Source organism: Trachinotus anak, unplaced genomic scaffold, assembly GCF_046630095.1.
Source record: "Trachinotus anak isolate AG129_WGS33_773 ecotype Australia unplaced genomic scaffold, CSIRO_AGI_Tana_v1 ptg000011l, whole genome shotgun sequence".
NCBI lineage: Eukaryota > Metazoa > Chordata > Actinopteri > Carangiformes > Carangidae > Trachinotus > Trachinotus anak.
The window spans coordinates 30,873,754-30,892,810 of NW_027273862.1; the positions used below are offsets into that span (position 1 = coordinate 30,873,754).

General features: G+C 49.1%; 1 protein-coding gene and 1 long non-coding RNA gene across 7 annotated transcripts in view; one reads left to right on the forward strand and one right to left on the reverse strand.

Annotated features, from left to right (window-relative positions):
- Nucleotides 1-121: 121 nt before the first annotated feature.
- fhod1 (formin homology 2 domain containing 1) overlaps nt 122-19,057 on the reverse strand; it is a 32,944-nt gene continuing 14,008 nt past the window's right edge. The window contains exons 4-28 of one of the 6 annotated variants that reach the window (XM_071489895.1): nt 15,717-15,784; nt 15,088-15,193; nt 14,352-14,446; nt 13,970-14,081; nt 13,733-13,827; nt 13,448-13,591; nt 12,367-12,770; nt 11,108-11,215; nt 10,194-10,286; nt 9,558-9,584; nt 8,891-8,941; nt 8,105-8,271; nt 7,938-7,988; nt 7,497-7,616; nt 6,895-7,067; nt 5,776-6,357; nt 5,517-5,672; nt 5,238-5,420; nt 4,431-4,550; nt 3,960-4,121; nt 3,682-3,872; nt 3,320-3,512; nt 2,942-3,119; nt 2,207-2,383; nt 122-938 (exon numbers count right to left, since the gene is read on the reverse strand). In XM_071489895.1, the coding sequence (XP_071345996.1) occupies nt 856-938; nt 2,207-2,383; nt 2,942-3,119; nt 3,320-3,512; nt 3,682-3,872; nt 3,960-4,121; nt 4,431-4,550; nt 5,238-5,420; nt 5,517-5,672; nt 5,776-6,357; nt 6,895-7,067; nt 7,497-7,616; nt 7,938-7,988; nt 8,105-8,271; nt 8,891-8,941; nt 9,558-9,584; nt 10,194-10,286; nt 11,108-11,215; nt 12,367-12,770; nt 13,448-13,591; nt 13,733-13,827; nt 13,970-14,081; nt 14,352-14,446; nt 15,088-15,193; nt 15,717-15,784 (3,839 nt within the window). In that variant the 3' untranslated portion in view covers nt 122-855. The remainder of the gene's footprint in view (nt 939-2,206; nt 2,384-2,941; nt 3,120-3,319; nt 3,513-3,681; nt 3,873-3,959; nt 4,122-4,430; nt 4,551-5,237; nt 5,421-5,516; nt 5,673-5,775; nt 6,358-6,894; nt 7,068-7,496; nt 7,617-7,937; nt 7,989-8,104; nt 8,272-8,890; nt 8,942-9,557; nt 9,585-10,193; nt 10,287-11,107; nt 11,216-12,366; nt 12,771-13,447; nt 13,592-13,732; nt 13,828-13,969; nt 14,082-14,351; nt 14,447-15,087; nt 15,194-15,716; nt 15,785-19,057) is intronic. The other 5 variants (XM_071489898.1, XM_071489896.1, XM_071489899.1 and 2 more) reach the window with 5 other exon arrangements.
- Nucleotides 1,053-2,200, forward strand: LOC139628315 (uncharacterized). The gene is made up of 3 exons (XR_011692747.1): nt 1,053-1,099; nt 1,854-1,922; nt 2,019-2,200. It is a non-coding gene; the product is annotated as an uncharacterized lncRNA (long non-coding RNA).

The window sequence follows — 19,057 nt, forward strand, 5'->3', positions numbered from 1 at the left end:
GTTGAATTATGCCAATAACCGATAATAATAAATCAATCCCCTGGTGAACTGCTGTGGTCACCTGTTCAGGTGACGTCATTATCTGAAACCAATGATGACGTCATAAAGAAACGAAAACGCCTTCATTCTTTAAAAACCTTTATTAATTTGACCTGGAACACACTGAACCTTTCAACATAAGGCTGAGTCCTCGTCCAGGTGCAGAAGCTTTTCACCTGTGAGTCACACAGAGAGAACACCTGAACCCACACACACACACACACACACACACACACACACACACCCCCACACACACACACACACACACACACACACACACACACACACACACACAGCTGAAGCAGTGACAGGTGATGTGTCCAACAGTTTTGTACCACATTAGTGATTTTTGTGTGATTTTGTTGTTTAGTTAAAGTTTGTGTCACTGTGACATGAAACATTCACCCTTACTTTCCAAATTCAAGGACTTTCAAGGACTTTCCATCATGTTTTAAAGGTCATTAAAACCTCCTCCTGCACACATCACCTGTGTCAGCTGAAGGTTAAACCTCAACCTTGAAAACTTTATTCAACATCACAGACAATTCTTTTATCTCAAGGCTCAAAACTGTCAGGGCTTAATTTTCCAGGGCGGGAACTTGTGATGCTCAGGTGAAGTTTGTGTGTCCACCTCCGCTCAAACCTGTTTGTCCAAACAGAGGAGGAAATAAAGTTTGTTCAGTTTCAATCAGGTCGACAAATCTCCAAACACAGGAAGACGTGAATCAGAATCTGCTCCTCCTGTCGCTCAGCTGGTCTGGGTTCAGTCTCTTTAATCAACAGACTGATCAATCGATCGATCGATCGAGTCTCTGTTCAGACTTTGTCTTCTGTCTTGTTGTTGAGGCCCAGAGCCTGAACCACGTCCACACTGAGACCGCTCTTCAGAGTCCTCCTCACTGAAACACACACACGAGCACACGTGACAGGATGCTCTTCCTCTCATGTAGTCTACATTTTTACATTAGAGATCACATCATCATGATCACGTTTGTTTGTTTTAAAGACTTAACAACAACAACAACAACAACAACCTCCTCCTCTGCACCTGTTTAACAAGGTGAGTCTCATGGAACCAAACACACAGGTAAACTGCTTCCTGTCTCGTTATTCCCTCGTGAATTACTGAACTACTAGACAACACATCATTAGCAACAGTATGTGTGTTAGCATTGTGTTAGCATTGTGTTAGCAGTGTGATCAGTGTGTTAGCATTGTGGTCAGTGTGTAAGCAGTGTGATAGCATTGTGTTAGCACTGTATTAGCAGCATGTTAGCATTGTGGTCAGTGTGATCAGTGTGTTAGCAGTATGTTAGCATTGTGTTAGCATTGTGGTCAGTGTGTAAGTAGTGTGTTAGCAGCGTGTTAGCAGTGTGGGCAGTGTGATCAGTGTGTTAGCAGTATGTTAGCATTGTGTTAGCATTGTGGTCAGTGTGTAAGTAGTGTGTTAGCAGCGTGTTAGCAGTGTGGGCAGTGTGATCAGCATGTTAGCAGCGTGCTCAGTGTGTTAGCAGCGTGTTATTTCAGCTCTGTGCTGCAGGTTCATGAACTGCATCTTTAACACTGAATCAACATCACCATTGTGATCGTGATGTGACGGAGGCTCATCCAGGTGAAGCTTCACACTGAGCCACAGACGTTTCATGTGAAGCTACACGTGTTTCTTCCAGAGCTGATGGACTCTGGTTGGTTCCTGCACCGAGCAGGAAGCTGTGGATCAGACTGGTTCCTACTGAATCAGCTGATCCAGAGTGATGACCACAGGTAACTATGACCTTCAGGTGCCCTCTGAACAGTGCTGGACTCTTTCTCAGGATGTTTCGGTCTGAGTGTGACTCCTGAGGGTCGGCGCGTCCTCCAGGACGGTGCAGTCGTGTGTGGAGGTGAGGATTATCTGCTGTGAACGGATTTACTGAGGAAGTGAAAACAGTGATAACGGCCTGTTGTGGACACAGAGCTGCTGTTGTGTCTCAACACAGTTGGAGTCTGAACCAGAACGTCCTGAGGCTCCAAGGCCTCCACCCTCTGAAGACCAGAAACCCCCCAGAACCTGGACTGGACTTGACCTGTTACTGCAGCTGAGGTTCAGGGTTAATGAAGACTTCACTTCTACATTTCTGTCCGAACACGCTACAACCATCAGCACGTGATCAGGACGTGTACTCACATGACTTCCTGTTGAGTCTGGACCGTTTCCGGGTCTTGGGACTGGAAGCTCTGTCTGATGGATTCTGGGTGACGGATTTGACCAGTCGGTCCATGATCTCGTCTGTGGCGTCGTCCTGGGAGGTGGTCCCGTCTTCTTTGGCTACAGACATCTGAGGTGGACTCACCCTGCCCAGACCTGCAGACCAAAACCAGAACATCAACCAGAGCCAGGTCGAGAATAACAACCAGATCTAGATCCAGATTAAATCCAGCCTCACTGCAGATTTCAGGTGTTCTGTCCTCACAGCTGCTGCTCTGTATGAGCTGCAAACATCAACTCTGATCTAAAGGTGAAGACACTGTGACACTGTGACCATAGGAAGTAATATACTGTTAATACTTGTGTATTTGTATTAGCAGCTATTAGCAGTCGGCTACTGGCAGCCATAACTGGCCCACCAGATTATATGGATAATGACCCCCCCCCCACCTGAAGATGCTTATTAAACTTTATCCATTTTGAGAGTGAATGACAGACACAGTCATATCAAAATAGATCCATCATGGCAGCATCAGTTACCCACAGAATCACTTCCTCTTTAGAGATTTTGCCTACAAAATAAAAGCACAAGTTTGGGGTTTTTTTTTTCAGAAACGTTCCGTGCGTCTTTATTTCAAGCTACCATGAGCTGTGTTCTGTTGTAGCTTTGTCCCTTTGTACCTGCTGATGTCACACTGAGTTATGGAGACTTACTGCGGACGGCCCTGGAGCGTCTCAGGCCTCTCGGGTCTGCGCTCAGACTGTTGTTGCTGTTGATCAGCAGGTTCTTCATGTTCTCATGCTCCTCCTCCTGACCCGCCTCCGCCTCCGCAGCCAGGGACACTGGGGAGGGACTGTCCTGACGAGGCACCGCCCCCGAAAACTTCTCAGTCTGAGAGAAAGAGGAGGAGAGAGGTTCTGTTACAGAAGTTAGGACATTCAAACAAACCTTCAGGAAACAGAACAGGAAGCGTGATGAAGGTCCAGGTACGACCTGAAGTAACCTGACAGAGACATGAGTGTCAGGGTTTGTCATGTTGTGCCTGAGACCTGTGACCTCTGACCTCTGAACAGCAGCAGCAGCTGCTTTACCTCGGTGATCATCTTGCCTCTGGTCTTGGTTCTCTCTCGGTGAGCGGCTCGCTTTCGTTTGAGGGTGAGGACTCGCTCTCTGGTGGTGCGATACTCCAGAGCGAACTCGCTGATGATGCGACAGAAGCTGGTGACCTTGATGTCTCTGACTGAGGAGGACGGCTGACCCAGGAACAGCAGGAAGGAGTGGAACCTGGAGGAGGAGGAGGATCACTGAGCATGAGTCGGTTTCTTCCTGATCAAAGATCATTATTTGTGGGTGTTTCTTCTTCTGTGCTCAAAATGCAGCTTCAGGATTCAGATACAATTTCTGCTGTGTGTGTGTGTGTGTGTGTGTGTGTGTGTGTGTGTGTGTGTCTGACCTGTTGATGACCCTCCTGTGCACCACCTTCAGGATGATGATCCTCTGGGTGCAGTCCTTCAGGAAGTCCGTCATCTTGTTCTTCAGCACTGCTTTGGTTTCATGTTTGGCCACCACCTTCAGGTTGTCCCATGATGCTTTGCAGCGTCTCTCCAGCTGGACCAGGTTCTCTGAGAGCAGCTCAAAGTCCACCTGGAGAAAAAAAAAAGACTCACCTGGTCACCACAGAGCAGGTGAGACTAGAACAGTAGAACACAGAAGAACACAGTAGAGTCTCACTTTGGCCGAGCGGGTGATGGCGGGAATCTCAGAGTACACATCAGAGGATTCTGGGTATTTTTCCACCACCAGGCTGCAGGTGTGATGCAGCAGAGACTGACGGTGAACCGTGTCCTTCACCTCCACCACCTTCTCCAGGTAACCCAGCTCAAAGCCTTTAGCCTGGACACACACACACACACACACACACACACAGTATCAGATTAAAGCTGTTGTCTTCCAACACAGATTAGAGATGAGCTCCAGCTGCTGCCTGAAGTCAGTGTCCCTCTCTCACTGAAAACCACACCGCTGACCTCAGAGTCTTTGATGTGACCTCATCAAGTGGGCGGCTCTACGGCAGCGGTTACATGTTCAGACCAGCTCTGACCACGTCTCGGCTCTGTTGTTAATGACCCTTAACCTGTGAAACCCTCAGTGTGTTCTGATGCGTGGGGAGGTGACGTGAATCAGATGTGTTTGCGTTCTCACGTTAGAGCTGTTGAGGAAGTTCCCGATGGCGAGCAGCGTCGCCAGGATCCTCCTGAAGGTCTGATTGGAAGCCAGCTGCTCCATCCCCAGCTTCAGGTCGAACAGCGGCTCTGCAATCTCCTGCGGGGGGGGGGGGGGGGCACAATCACAGAGTCAACATCAGTCCCTACACTTCATGACCACTGCAGTTTATTAAATCAATTTCTGATGATTTAATATTAAATGACGATTAAAATGTCAGAGAACCGTTGAGCTGTGAAAGTTTCCCACAGTGGACGGTGACGTCTTAGAGTCTCCCTCTCATGTCTCATGAAGAAAACAACATCACAACAGCTGATTGATGGGATTGATTGACAGCTGACGTTTGCAGCTGCAATATGAAGTGACTCAGCTGATCCATCCAAACCTCAGACCAACTTCAGTCTGAGTCAAACAGCTGGTGATTATCAGACCAACTTCAGTCTGACTGTCACTGAGTTTTTATCATTTATCATAATGAACAAACGCATGATCTTATGATCCAGGCCTGTGCTGATCCTGACCCTGGTCCTGACACCAGGCCTCTCCCTGTGTGTGATGCAGCTACAGGTTCAGAGAGTCAGTGCATCAACATGTTACAGTCTCACACTGATGACCTCATCAATGATGTCATAGATGAGCGTCTGAATGTCCTCGACCTGCGAGCGAGGACTAAACACTGATCCTGGTCTTCTGACTGGACTGTGGAGGATTCCTGTGTGGAGTCAGAGTCCCGACCCCCTCCACAGATCTGCAGTCAGTCATTTGGTGGCGGTCAGTGAGTGTTACCTTCTCCAGAGCCTCGTAGTTGAGTTTAAAGGCCCAGAGCTGCAGGCGGGGGGTCAGGGCGCTGATGGAGGCCAGGCTAAACAGGAACTGCTCCGCTGTGCCCAGAGGGACGTCGGGATTGGCCAGCTGGGCCTCCTGGATCTTCTGCTTCTCCTCTTCTGTGGGGGTCATGGTCAGGATCTTCTGCTCAGGACAGGGGGGGGGGGTGTCAGCGTGGTCTGGTTCATGCAGGACACAGACTGAGTCAGTACAACCACACAGACAGGAAGTGCTCTTTACCTCTATCCCCTCCTTGCTGATGGCGAACTCATCGAAGTTGAGGATGGCGGTCTTGATGACGTGGACAGCCGGCAGGACGGTCATACCGATGTTGATGGCGTTGCTCCTCTTTGGGTCCAGAACCAGAATCTCAGACTTTTTCATCTCAGGTCCTTTCTGTACATTCACCCACAGACACATGGAGTTAATGACCCTGATCTGCTGCTGCTCAGACTCTGAAGGTGTTCATACTGTAGGTATGAGGAACAGGTCTGGTTACCTTGGCGACGGGGAGGTCCTTGGCTTTAGACTCAAACAGGTGTTCCAGTCGGGACGTGTCCACCGCCACCTTGTCAAGAGACGCCCACACTGTCCCGCGGCCGAAGCGACACTTCTGAGGTTTGTCTGCCTGCTTCAGCTCCTTCCAGAACAACTTCACTGTCTTCTTCTTCTTCTGAGAGAGCGCCGCCGGAGAGGACAAGGGGGGAGGAGGAGGAGGAGGGGGAGCACCTGGAGGAGGGGGAGGAGGTGGGGGAGGAGACAGACCCCCTGGTGGAGGAGGTGGGGGTGGAGGAGGAGGAGCAGCAGCCAGGCCTGGGGGAGGAGGAGGAGGGGGAGGGATGCCAGAGAGGCTGCAGGAGGAGGAGGAGTCAAAAGTGTCCATGTCCAAGACGTCAATGTCCTCCTCGTCCAGCAGGTCAGAGAAGTCCAGGTCTTTGATGCGCAGGGCGGCGGCGCTCGGCTGCAGCTGGTGCCAGGCATCGGTGGGGCCCCCGGGGCCCAGAGGGGTCATCTGTGTGGTCTCCAGGCGGCGGGCGTGGCTCTCCACGTCGATGCTGCTCTGCTGCCGTAGTTGACGGCTCTGAGGAGACATTCATCAGTTTTATATAAACGTCACCATTCAAATGATCCATTTATATGAATACATTTTTATTTCATCCATACGTCCACATCCAGTCCACGTGGACAAAAAGACAAAGCAGAACCAGAACCTGTGTTCATCTTCACACCACAACACAAAGGCCAACAACGAAAACCCAAGAGTCCGAGTCTGAATGAGACTCACAGATGAAGGCTAATGTTAGCTGATGTTAGCTAATCACTTTAGCCTTAAGCTACAGTTTAGCTAATGTTAGCTAGTTTATCACTTTAGCCTTAAGTTAAAGTCTAGCTAGCTAATGTTAGCTAGCTGATAGCGCACCCTTCATTTCCAGTGTTAGCTTTCATCACTAATCAAAATATCATGTGATCTAATGTCAGCAAACACTGGTGCTCTGATCTCACAGACAGACACCTGCCAAAGTACTCACATCCACAGGTTTTGTAGGAACACACACACACACACACACAGAGCCAGCCCTGCTGTCACAGCTGGTAACGACTTCATCTCTATTCTGACCTGTTTTTCTTCAGCCAGGCGGGCCAGTGCTGCCTGGGCGGAGCCCTCCAGCCCCTCCAGTTCCGCTCTGCGGGAGGCGCTGCTCTCACTGGGGCTGGAGGGCTCTACTGAGCATGCTCTGAAGCTGGACAGACGCTCCAGCACATGACCCCGACGACCCTGATCTCCATCACCTGCAGGGAGAGAAACACAATATAAAATGTCTGATGTGAGGTCTCACTCTGACTCAATTTCCAGAGCCAACAAAACACACCAGAGACAGTTTAAATGATCCCGTCACTTACAAAACACTTTAGAAACAGAAACAAAGAAGAAGAAAGAGACAAAGAAGATAACGTGTTTAACCAAGAAGAAGAAGCAGATTTTAATTTGTTTTAATAAAGGTGACTGATTCACTTTCTGAGGCTGTTCAGAGTCAAACAACAAAACCTCCTTGCAAAGAGCTGAGTCTCCTCCCAGAGGTCAGAGGTCAACTGCTGTAAATACAGAGGGGTGGGACCTCGAGATGACTGTGCATCAAGATCAACCTCAGTGACAGAGGATCGAGGAGATCAGCTGAAACTGGAGGTTCAGTATCAGTGTGGCAGAGTGGACTCTCTCACCGGGCTGGAGGATCCCTTCTTCCTCTGTGGTGTTGGGAGCAGCTGTTTTGGAGTAAAGCATGTCCAGCAGGAACTTCTTGTCGTTCGACAGTGTGCTGCACTGACGCTGCACAGACACCGCTGCACACACAAAAGCACAACCTCCATCAGTTCACAGCAGGACTCTGCAGCAGTTTATCCTCACACACAGTGACTGCATCTTTACAGAAAAGTGTTTCTAAGGTTAAACTGACAGGGGGCTTCAGACGACACAGGAGGGCACAGCTGTGTTTGACCTGCAGACACTACTCAGGGCCGAAAATCTGCCTGTAGTTTCATTTACACTCATGAAAGGATTAAACATAATTTAGGATGGTTTTCATATTTTAATTATGGAGCATAATAACTAGTTTTATAATGTGTTATATGAAGATATGTATGAGTGGGTGATGAGTCTCTTACTAGGGTCATTCTGGGCGTCTGAGAGTCCGTTAGTGTCTGAACTGCTGGAGGCTGGAACGACACACAGGTTGAGGTCAGTGTAAATTTCCTCATCACTTGAACCAGATGTTGATACAGATCACGTGTTGAACAGATGAGAAATATTCTGTCACAGTGTGAAGATTTACCGTGACGTGAGGGCTCTATATCCAGGACACCCCTCCCCTCCTCTGCTGCCGGCTGTGGGCTTGGGGTTATGACGTCATCAGACGGGGACAGCCTGGATTGGCTGAGGTGTTTACTTCTTCTCTTCTTCTCCCACTGTGTGGCAGCCAGGCTGCGCAGGAATGTGCCTCTGCAGGGAGGGAGGGGGGCAGGTGAGACAGAGCCGACAGCAGCAGAATGTGTTCAGACGACTCTGTCACGTGCTTCATTCAGACAGAAGAGGAAGAACTCTGTCTGTGAATTAATGAATTCATCACTTCATTGATGAAGTTTTTAACAGAGGGACGCCCTGAACACTATCTTTCCTCTCGTCATCAAACCTCAGGTTCAGAGTCTGTCCAGCTCCGACTCCTCTGAGTCCGCGTCTCCATGGAGACGGACCAACACACTGCTGGTCTGAGTCTGAACATGAGGTCTGCTGACGATGAGAAAAGACAGATGAACACATGAACAGGATGTGAGAGCAGAGTCAAACCCAAACATTCAAATCAGTAAAAAACAACAACCAACAACCTGATTCATCTTCATTCTTCACTGCAAAACAAACAAGCTGCAGATTAAACACCAGCCGATAAAAACCACACAAGACCAGAGGATCCTGTCAGCCCCGCCACCAGCAGCGCGCGCACACACACACACACACACACACACACACACACACACACACAGCAGGGCACCGACAGAAGCAGAATAGCCCAGCGGTCTTCCCTCCAGCTCCCAGCATGCAGTGGGGCTGCAGCAGTACTTACTGAAACTTCTTCAGAACCGGCTTGTCCTGATTTACATTACAGTCATCTGAGCTGCAGAGACACAACACAGAGCTGAGCAGGAGACACGCACACACACACACACACACACAACCGGGGGGTGGGGGAGGGGGGTTGTTTAGTTTCCACAGGTCTCCACGTCTTTCTGTCCTCATGCACCATCATCATCCCACCTGCACCTGAACTGCTGCGTTAGACAGGGATGACCTCCCCTCAGGTGAGCACAGATTCACTACATGTCACCATGGTAACAACACACACTGAACTGGACAACATCACAGACCACAGTGTGGAGAATCTCCCACCAGTTCAACACAACACACACATCATATTTCTCTCCCTCACACTGAAACACACCATGACTGAACAACAGGTCTATTAATACAGGGACCAGGACCAGGGTCAGGGTCAGGGTCAGGGTCAGGGACCAGGACCAAGACCAGGACCAGTACTGTAACTAAATCAGAGTTATTCATCTTTTCTGATGATGTGAAAGTAGAACAGAGTTTTAGACTGGAGCTTTTCCTGCCTCAAAGAGATGATGAGAGAAATAAAGAGATGAAGAGATGAAGAGAAAGAAACAGAGATGAAGAATGCCTCCAAAGCATCTTTAACAAAAAGAACGACCGGTTCAGAAACGTTTACTCACCAGAAAGGCCTGTCAGCCTCCCCTGAGCTGGGGGAGGAGGAGGAAGGAGGAAGAGGAGACGAGGGAGGAGAGAGAGGAAAAAGAGAGAGAGAAAGATTAGAGCAGCAGACAAAACAATATAATGGAGAGAGAGAGAGAGAGAGAGAGAGAGAGAGACTCAGCTGCAGCTCGTCCCCCTCAAACAGCTGAAGTCTGAGTCATGATCATCCAGACGTCACTCAAAAATTATATCTAACAAAGGTCCAGAGCTGATCCAGAACCCAGAGAGGGTAAAGAAATGATCCAGAAATGAAGAGATGATAAAGAAAATAAATTCAGATCATAAAAATGTTCTAATAATAATATGAAACCTGAAATAATGAATTCATGGTCCAGAAAAGATCCAGAAATTATGATCGGGAAAAAATAAAACAATGATCCAAAGATCACACAGAGATGTTAAAGATATAACCCAGGGTCCAGAACTGATCCAGAACTGATCTGGACGGTTCCACAGTCACTGCTGAATTATTTCAGACACTTCACTGGAACATTTGTAGTAAAGCTCCATTCATCTCAGCCCTTGTTACCGTAGCTACGTTACCATGGTTACCCTGGTTACCCTACATCCCCGAACAGTCCAGCTGCTTCACTTACTTGAAAGTGGATTTAGTCTCTGTCCTGGCGCCGAGCTGCTCCGAGTTTAACTGGGACGACTTCTCCTGGAGAGAGGCATCTGAGGGGGGCGAGCTACACACACACACACACACACACACACACACACACACACACACACACACACACACACAAACAGACACACACAAACAGACACACACAAACAGACACACAGAAGTTAGGTGAACTGGCAGAACACAGTCTTTACTCTTTCTCTCCATAGTTGGCTGTTCACTCACTCTGTCCCTCTGTGCGTGCGTGTGTGTGTGTGTGTGTGTGTGTGTGTGTGTGTGTGTGTGTGTGTGTGTGTGTATAAACAGATGACTGACTGAAAAAAATCCTTTTGATTTAAAAATATTGATCTGACTCTCTACAGCTACCTGAGGTGAAATCCTCTCTTCTCCACAGGGGAGGTCAAAGGTCAGAGGTCGTCAGGTCAGCCAGTGAACGGTCAGTGTGGCCCATGTGACCAAAACGCTGACCAATCATTGGATCATTATCACAGTTTACTCAGCAGCTGATAAACAGGACTTCCTGTGATTCCTGAAATAGTCTACATGACCAAAAGTATGTGGACAGTCGGTGGTTGGTTATAATTCTAATTATAACAGTTTCATTGTTCTTTTTTTTAAAAAATCAGACAGTCTTTTATTATTATTAGTCTTATTATTGGTCCTATTACTAATCTTATTATCTTTATTATTTAGGCAAATGCAAATTTCCACATCTGTGGACAATAAAGATTATTATTGTTATTATTATTATTATTATTATGCTATGTCTTTATATGGAAGCTGCAGCCTGCAGGAGGCGCTAACAGGAAGTGTTAGGGCTGTGATGTCACAGCAGGCGGAGGTCCCGTTGGCAGGTCTGAGATCAGTCTCAGGGCTACAGACCTGCAGCTGGCTGAAGGCTCCTCAGAGATGGAGCTGGTTTTGGAGAAGAGCCTGGACTTCCTGCTCAGACCCAGAGCTGACATGTGGTGGCTGAGGAAAGAGCGACTCCTAGTGGTCCAGAGACACCACAGCAGAGGGGGGGGGCGAGGGGGTGAGAGAGGGGAAACACCGGTGGTTATATCAGAGACAGAGAACCAACACCAAATCACCCAAATAAGAACCAGAACCAGAACCAGATAAGGATAGATAGATAGATCAGAGGAGAAACATTATTTGTGTTATTGATGAATCTGCAGATTATTTTCTTGACTAATCAATTAGTTTGTTCTGTGAAGTACAGGACAGAGACCAGCAGCAAATCCAGACTGGAGGAGCAGGAACCAGATGTTTCAGGTGTGAGGAGGAGGAGGAGCCTGCTCTCGTCCAGAGGTCAAACAGGTTCATGCAAACATGAAGAGTTAAAGCTGCTGTGAGGGACCTCACAGTGACATCAAACTGCCTCCTTCCTCTGAAGCCGCAGAAGATCAGATCAGACCCTGACCCCCCACAGGGGAGGAGAGGAGAGAGGAGAGAGGAGAGAGGAGAGAGGAGGGAGGAGGGAGGAGAGGAGAGAGGAGAGAGGAGGGAGGAGGGGAGAGAAGAGAGAGGAGAGAGGAGGGAGGAGGGAGGAGGGAGGAGAGGAGAGAGGAGGGAGGAGAGGAGAGGAGAGGAGAGGAGGGAGACATCAACCCTCACTATCAAACTGCCTCCTTCCTCTGAAGCCGCAGAAGATCAGATCAGACCCTGACCCCCCACAGGGGAGGAGAGGAGAGAGGAGAGAGGAGAGAGGAGAGAGGAGGGAGGAGGGAGGAGAGGAGAGAGGAGAGAGGAGGGAGGAGGGGAGAGAAGAGAGAGGAGAGAGGAGGGAGGAGGGAGGAGGGAGGAGAGGAGAGAGGAGGGAGGAGAGGAGAGGAGAGGAGAGGAGGGAGACATCAACCCTCACTATCAAACTGCCTCCTTCCTCTGAAGCCACAGGAGATCAGATCAGACCCCGACTCCACAGAAATGCTCCTCGTGCCCACTGAGGAGAAACATTCCTGCTGATTGAACTCAGAGAAAAACTGGATCCAAATAAAACACGTTCCCTCCTCGGTCGGTCTAAACTTGGTAAACTCAGACAGGAGAGGGAGGAGGGAGGAGGGAGGAGAGGACGGAGGAGAGGAGAGGAGAGGAGAGGAGGGAGGAGGAGGGAGGAGGAGGGATCACAGTTTATAACTTACGGGCTGGACGGCGTCTTTGTGTCTTGCTCTGTGGTCATGGTACCGTTGGGGGCGGTGTGGGGGGGCAGAGGAGATCCGGACGGACTGAAGGCGGGGCTGCCGGGGTCGGAGGTCAATGGGGATGAGGCCCTGCTGCCAAGCCCCATTGTGGGGCTGGAGGAGGAAGCTGAGGAGATGGCGGGTGAGAGGGGGGTGTTGGCAGCAGAGGAGGACTGGAAGGCAGGGGGCGTGGGGGAGGTGGAGGGGGAGGAGCCTGCGGAGGAGGCCAGGAGGTCAGGGAGGTTTTGACTGGACGAGCGGCGGCTCCTCCGTCCCTCCTGATCACTGGCGGCCGTCTTCCTTCTCTCTTTGCGGAGCTGGGGGCAGGAGTCGTCCACCTCGCCGTCCTCGTACTTCAGAGCTGTCTGCAGCGCGCACACACACACACACACACACACACACGCACACACAGTACAGTGACTCATTCACCAGTGGTCCTCCATGATGGGACCGGAGCTCAGGGGAACTCCTGCTGTTACTCTGCAGACACTGTGTCGACAGTAAGGAAAGTTCTGACCCAGTACATGTTGGGTCAGAACTTCATCAAAGGAAACTGATAAGAATGCAACTTAAATCTACTTTACTGTGAGGCCACAGTCACATTTAAACGTTTGCCTTGTGGTATTTTTTCATATCTCCGCTGTTTCAGAGATCTATCAAGCACGTGTCAGAACCTTTGGAACTTCCTGTCAGAACTTTTCATAATAAAAGCTTATTTGAACAACAATTGCAGAAAAAACCAAAACATTCTTGCGCTTTTATTTTGTAGGTGAAATTGCTAAAGAGGAAGTGAGTCTGTGGGTAACTGTGCGCTGCTCCTGATGTGACGCGGTTGTGTCTGTCACTCACTGTCAACGTCACGAGCTACAGTTTAACGTGAGACTGTCAGTTCGATATTGTAAGATTAAAAAAATCTGATTATCAACCTCCTGCACAGGAACCAGTGAACTCTCACCTTTACTCCTGTGACATCTGACCTACTGTGACATTGTGTGTTGTGTTGTGCCTGTTGTTGTGTTTGTGTCGTTGTGTGTGTTGGTACCTCATAGATAGTGAACTGGGCTCGGAGGTCTGGCTCCGTCCCCTTGTTGTTCATGTGTTTGTGGATGATGGTCTCCATCCCCAGCTGCTCTAGACTGTCTGTCACATCGTAGAACGAGTCCTGGTCAGGGAGCGCCGCCAGAGTCTGATGCAGGAACACACACACACACACACACACACACACACACACACACACACACACACACACACACACACACACACACACACATTACTACAGCTGCTTGACGCAGACTCCTTCCTCCTCAGTCTCAGTTTGTCTGTTCACCTTGTTGATGAGCGTCATGGCGAACATGAGCAGCTCCGTGTCTGAGCCGTTTCTCTCCTCCAGGACCTCCATCACATAACTCCATGGCTTCACACCTACAACACACACACACACACACACACACACACACACTGATGTAAACTGCAGGTAAACATATTCTAGAAACAATAGTGTCAAACCTGGAGAGTGTTCCAGGTGTGTGTGTGTTTTTGTGTGTGTGTGTGTGCGTGTGTGCACCTCTCTGCCCGTCCACTGTGTTGACAGCGCTGATGAGTCGAGGACTGTTGGACTCTGAATATTCGACGAACACGATGAGCAGCTTCAGAGACGTTTTCACCACCAGACGAGACTGAGGAGACAGAAACATGTTCAGCGGCGAGTGTCCAGCAGGCGGCGCCACCGCTCCACTGTGATGTCACTGACTCCTCCACCATGTGACTCAACTGCTGCTGCAGAGGAGACCCAGCTCCTAAACCTGGGTCCTGGCAGGTTTGTTAATGTGGTCCTGTGTGATTCTACTTCCTGTTGGACTGGACACCTGAGCTCAGCTTTCAAAATAAATGCTGCGTGTCTGTGTTTTTCCAGAATAAAGCTCTGCAGTTTATTGTGGTGGACTCACCAGACTTCCTGTCAGTGTGTAGAGCCACTGCACCGTCTCGTTGTGGTTTATCACTCCATTCATACCGTCCACAAACAGCATGATCTGACTGAGAGCTGAGGACAGACAGACAGTTACAGACAGTTACAGACAGACAGACAGATCAGTGGCAGCTGTGGGGTTTCCACCCCGGGCTCCAGCAGCTCCAGAGGAGCCTGTGACCACAGATCTGACTCAGCTGACTCAGCTCTGTGGGTTTGCTGGATGTGTGAAGTTGCAGCTCTGTGTTTCCATCGTCTGTGGCTCAGACTGAGCTGCTGCTGCTTCACAGGACACGTCTCTGAGCCCGAGAGCTGCAGCTGATGGATTTGATAAAAACGCTGCCTTCAGGGACACAGGTGTGTGTTGGTGACTAATCACAGGCTGGATGTGTCTGTGAGCTGGGAGCAGTACATCCATCCTTCTATGGTTGTTTCATGTAAATGATTTTAGTAGTTTTTAGTTTGGAGTTCAAACTCTACAATAAAAAAAGAGCAGCTGTCAGAATCTGTTTGTCCTGATCCTGCTGATGATCCTGAACCTCACACTGGGAACCGCAGCAGACAGAGAGGCTGCGTGTTGAGTTCACTGACAGTACGCTCTGACGCCGCTGGTCAAACTGGACCAGGATGTAGACGTAGGAGGTCAGTGTGTGAGACGGAGGTGTTGGGTGTAGCAGCCCTTTAACTGCACTGTTTCCAGCCGGGTGGAGTCTCACCTCTCAGGATGTAGTTCTGGTAGTTATGGTCGGCCTCCGCTCCAACTTTAATGAAACATGTCAAACCTTCAGACGCCACGAACTCTGGAACCAGGTCCTTATCATCCTGGAGCGGGGGGGGGGCAGAGACAGCAAGAGAGAGAGGGAGAGAGAGAGGCAGAGAGACAGAGACAGAGAGGGAGAGAGAGAGGGAGAAAGAGAGAGAGGGAAACAGAGAGAGAGAGAGAGAGAGAGACTGACTGTTGTTACTGTTGGGAGTAAACAGTACTGTGGGGTATCAGGGTATCAGGGTATCAGGAGTACAGTGACAGTGTGTTGTCATGACGGCAGCTGCAGCAGGTAAGTCACCTGTGAATGAGGTTCAATAGTGTGAGGTGTGATCCTGGTGTTTCTGGAGAATCTGTTTCTGTTTGTGTGTGAGTTTGCTTCTGAGGAAGAGGTTGATTATTGATTTATTCCTGAGAACCATCATTTTAAAGTCATGTGAAAACACTGAAGCCGTTGTTGGGACGGTTGTTCTCCTGTTCTGACACGTCAGTTTAGTTTGTTGCCTGGAGGCTGAAATCTGCAGTTTCCTAATATCTGAATCTGAGATAAAACAGAGCTTTTAATAAGTGTGTGTGTGTTACCTGGAAGAGCTGTTTGAGAGAGAAGAGAGACCGTCTGAGCTCTGGACCATGAGAGTTGTACAGCTTCTCTGAAACACAGAGGAGAGACACAGGACGTCACTTCATGTCCAGAATCAAGACCTGGGAGAAACTAACAGGACCTTACCTGAGGAGACTCAGCCGGGGACCTCGCTGCCACGCAGGCCCATAAACATGAAGACTGAAAATTTCAGTAATAAAAGAGGCAGGAAGGGAGGCTGAAGATGACCTGCAGCTGTGGCCAAGACGTGAAAACACTCGTTATAATAATCCAGAGGGGACGTGATGAAAGCATGAAAAGATCTAATTCTAGATGCATTTCTCAAGTGGAGGGGACACGACTGAGCTTGAATAGCTTTAAGAGTTGATCCAGAATAATCCAGAGAGAGATCGGTGAGTGACTCGGGACCATAAGGATTTCTGTTCCAGAGGAGCGCTGAGGAAAACTTACCTGAGCCCCACAGAGGCAAGTGTACAGGGAAGGTAACGCAGCTGATTCAGATGGTTTGTAGGACAAGTACAGCTGAGCATCACCAGCGTAGAAATGAAATGAAATGTTGGCTGTTTAATCATTTGGCCCAAAGGAGTGAAAGTAAAATAAAAGTGGTCTTAGGGTGGAGCCCTGTGGCCCCCCCCACCCCCCACCCCTGCACGAGAGGAACTACGTCCCCACTGCTACTCTGTTCATACTAACACACATCACATGACCATTCAGGACACTGAGCATGTCAGTAACACTTTCATTCATTCTCCATGTTGTTTCACCACTGGTAGTCCAGGCTGATAAGAGCCAATCAGGAGCCACTGTGGGCGTCTACATCATCGTTTCCAAAGGTCTCTGTTTGTGTCCGTCCAGACTACAACACAACCTGCAGTTTTAGACTAAAACGGGTCCAGCAGCGTTTCTGCAAGTCTCTGTTTTAGAGGCTGAAGACTCTGGAGGAGAGTGGACGGAGGAGGAAACAGAGAAGAAGAGAAGAGTTTAAACTAAAAAAGAAGAAGAGATTAGTTTGTTTAAAACTGAAACATAGTCATGTGGGCGGAGCCTAAAGGACATTTTATAACATGTGGTCTGGACCAAAGTGTTGACTCACAAACATCAGGGTCACATTCCAGCTGTGGCTGAGATGTTTTATCTCAGGTTTGAAGAGATTTTACAGAAGCTGAACTCATTCAGTCTCATGTTAAACCTACTGATCCAACATCTGGATACATGAGCTGCATTATAACACCTGATCACAGGTGATTAATCTCCTAATCAGGATTCCGATCAGGTCCTGATCAATATGTGAATGAGGTCAGTGGAGCTGGGAACTCTTGATGACACCACCCTCACCTTCAGACGAGGTCTGTGATCTGATCCATAATCAATAATCATCTGTAACAGAGATATTCATTTCCTCTCTGTCACCAACATCCTACGGCGGCCTGAACAGGACCAACTGTGGCTGCTCTCACATTCCTGACAATCCAGTGGGTTTTGGTGTGTGTGTGTGTGTGTGTGTGGGGGGGGGGGACCGTTTCCTGTTTGTTTCTCGGAGGTGCTGACCTCTGACTCACTCTGCATACTTGTTTGTACGAACGCCTTTTCTGACAGTTCGGTTCAGCTGAACCCTCTGGCCCCTCCCTAACTGTGACATCATAGAGACCCCCAAGACCCCCCCAGACCTTACCAGACTCCCTGACTTTGAGCAGAGTTGTTGTTCTGATGTCTCTGTCCATGCTCCATTTGGGGGGGGGGGGGGGCAGTTGTAGCCAGCAGGATCTGAGGGTTCATTACCCTTTAAAATGACACCATAGCAACCACAACAGCCCTAACAACACTGTAGCAGCCACGCAGCATCACAGGGCTACACACCACAAGGTGGCGCTGAAATATTTTAATAGGGAGCACAGTTTGACTTCACTGACATGTTAACAACAACAACAGATGAGCAAAACCAAACCTGACATGTCAGTCTGTCTGCTTTACAGCAGCTTTGTTTCCAGTCTTTATGCTAATTTAAGCTAAGCTAACCAGCTGCAGGACGTGATGCTGATGTCCAGTCAGACGCTGAACACAAATAAACTGATCTGGAGACAGTTTGAGGGAAGAACAGAGAACAGTGCACGAGAAAGTGACTCAGGATCCAAAGTAAAGCAAAGAGGAGGATATGAAACAGAAACACACACACACACACACACACAGACAGTCAGTAACCACAGCCTGTCATAGTAACAGGAAGTCATGGGAGTCGTTGTCATGGCAACATGAAATAAAAATCAGGCCCTGTTCTGTCTGAATGTTCTTCAGGCTGAACACAGCAACATCCCATACTACCTCAGTTCACCGGTCCCAGTCACATCATACTGGTCGGACTGGAGCTGCTGTCACATCTCTGACAGACTGAACCACCTCCGTCACACCTCCACCCGTCTGAACTCAGGTAACCTCTGAGCCGACTCAGCATCTCAGCAGGTAAACTTATCCTGGTGTTTATTCTGTGGACCTGTGTTTACACACAGACACACACGCACAGTTTACCATCTTGTTGACATTGTTGTGGGATGTTTGTGTGGGATGAAACCCCCACAGCACCCTGTCCCCTGTTGCCATGGAAACCCTCACAGATGATGGTGAGGGGGAGCAACATGAGGGAGAGGTGGAGTCAGAGAATCTGAGGCGTCAGAACTGAGTCAGTAAAGTTTTCACATTCACACGCTGTGATTTTCAGAAAGATAAAAACTGTGAGCTGCTGAGTGTCGATGATGTTGTGGTACAGGATGAGATGTTCCAATAAGAAAAGACCTCACTCTCTTATCATCATTCAGATCCAGAGTCTCTCTCTCTCTCTCTCTCTGTAGTGATGTGAGCGAAGCATCTTGAACCTTCAGTCTCTCTGTGTGTTTGCTGTGGAGTAAACAGGACGCTGTGAGTTTCTCATGACCCCACAGCCTGAGAGATGCTGCTGCAGGCTACACCGCCTCTGTACGACAGCACCGACTCGCTGCTGATCAGCAGGTCGGTGAGAGTCACATCACAGGAGCAGCAGGCAGGGACCACGGTGACGTTACCGTCAGCAGCTTCACAGAAAAACATTCCACAGCAGGATGAGACATTTTTAAACTGATGGAGTCAATAAATCTGCTGATGAGGCCAAACTCACACAAGGTGGGAGTCGTTCCCTCCACTACATGACATGCTGTATATCTGTAACTGACCTCAGAGCCCTCACAGAGCTGACACACAGGCCAACATGACGTCCTCCCCGGACCTGTGAGGGTCTGTGTGTATGACACACACCTGGGTCACTCCTCTAAACCTCCAGCTTGGTTTTTAAAGG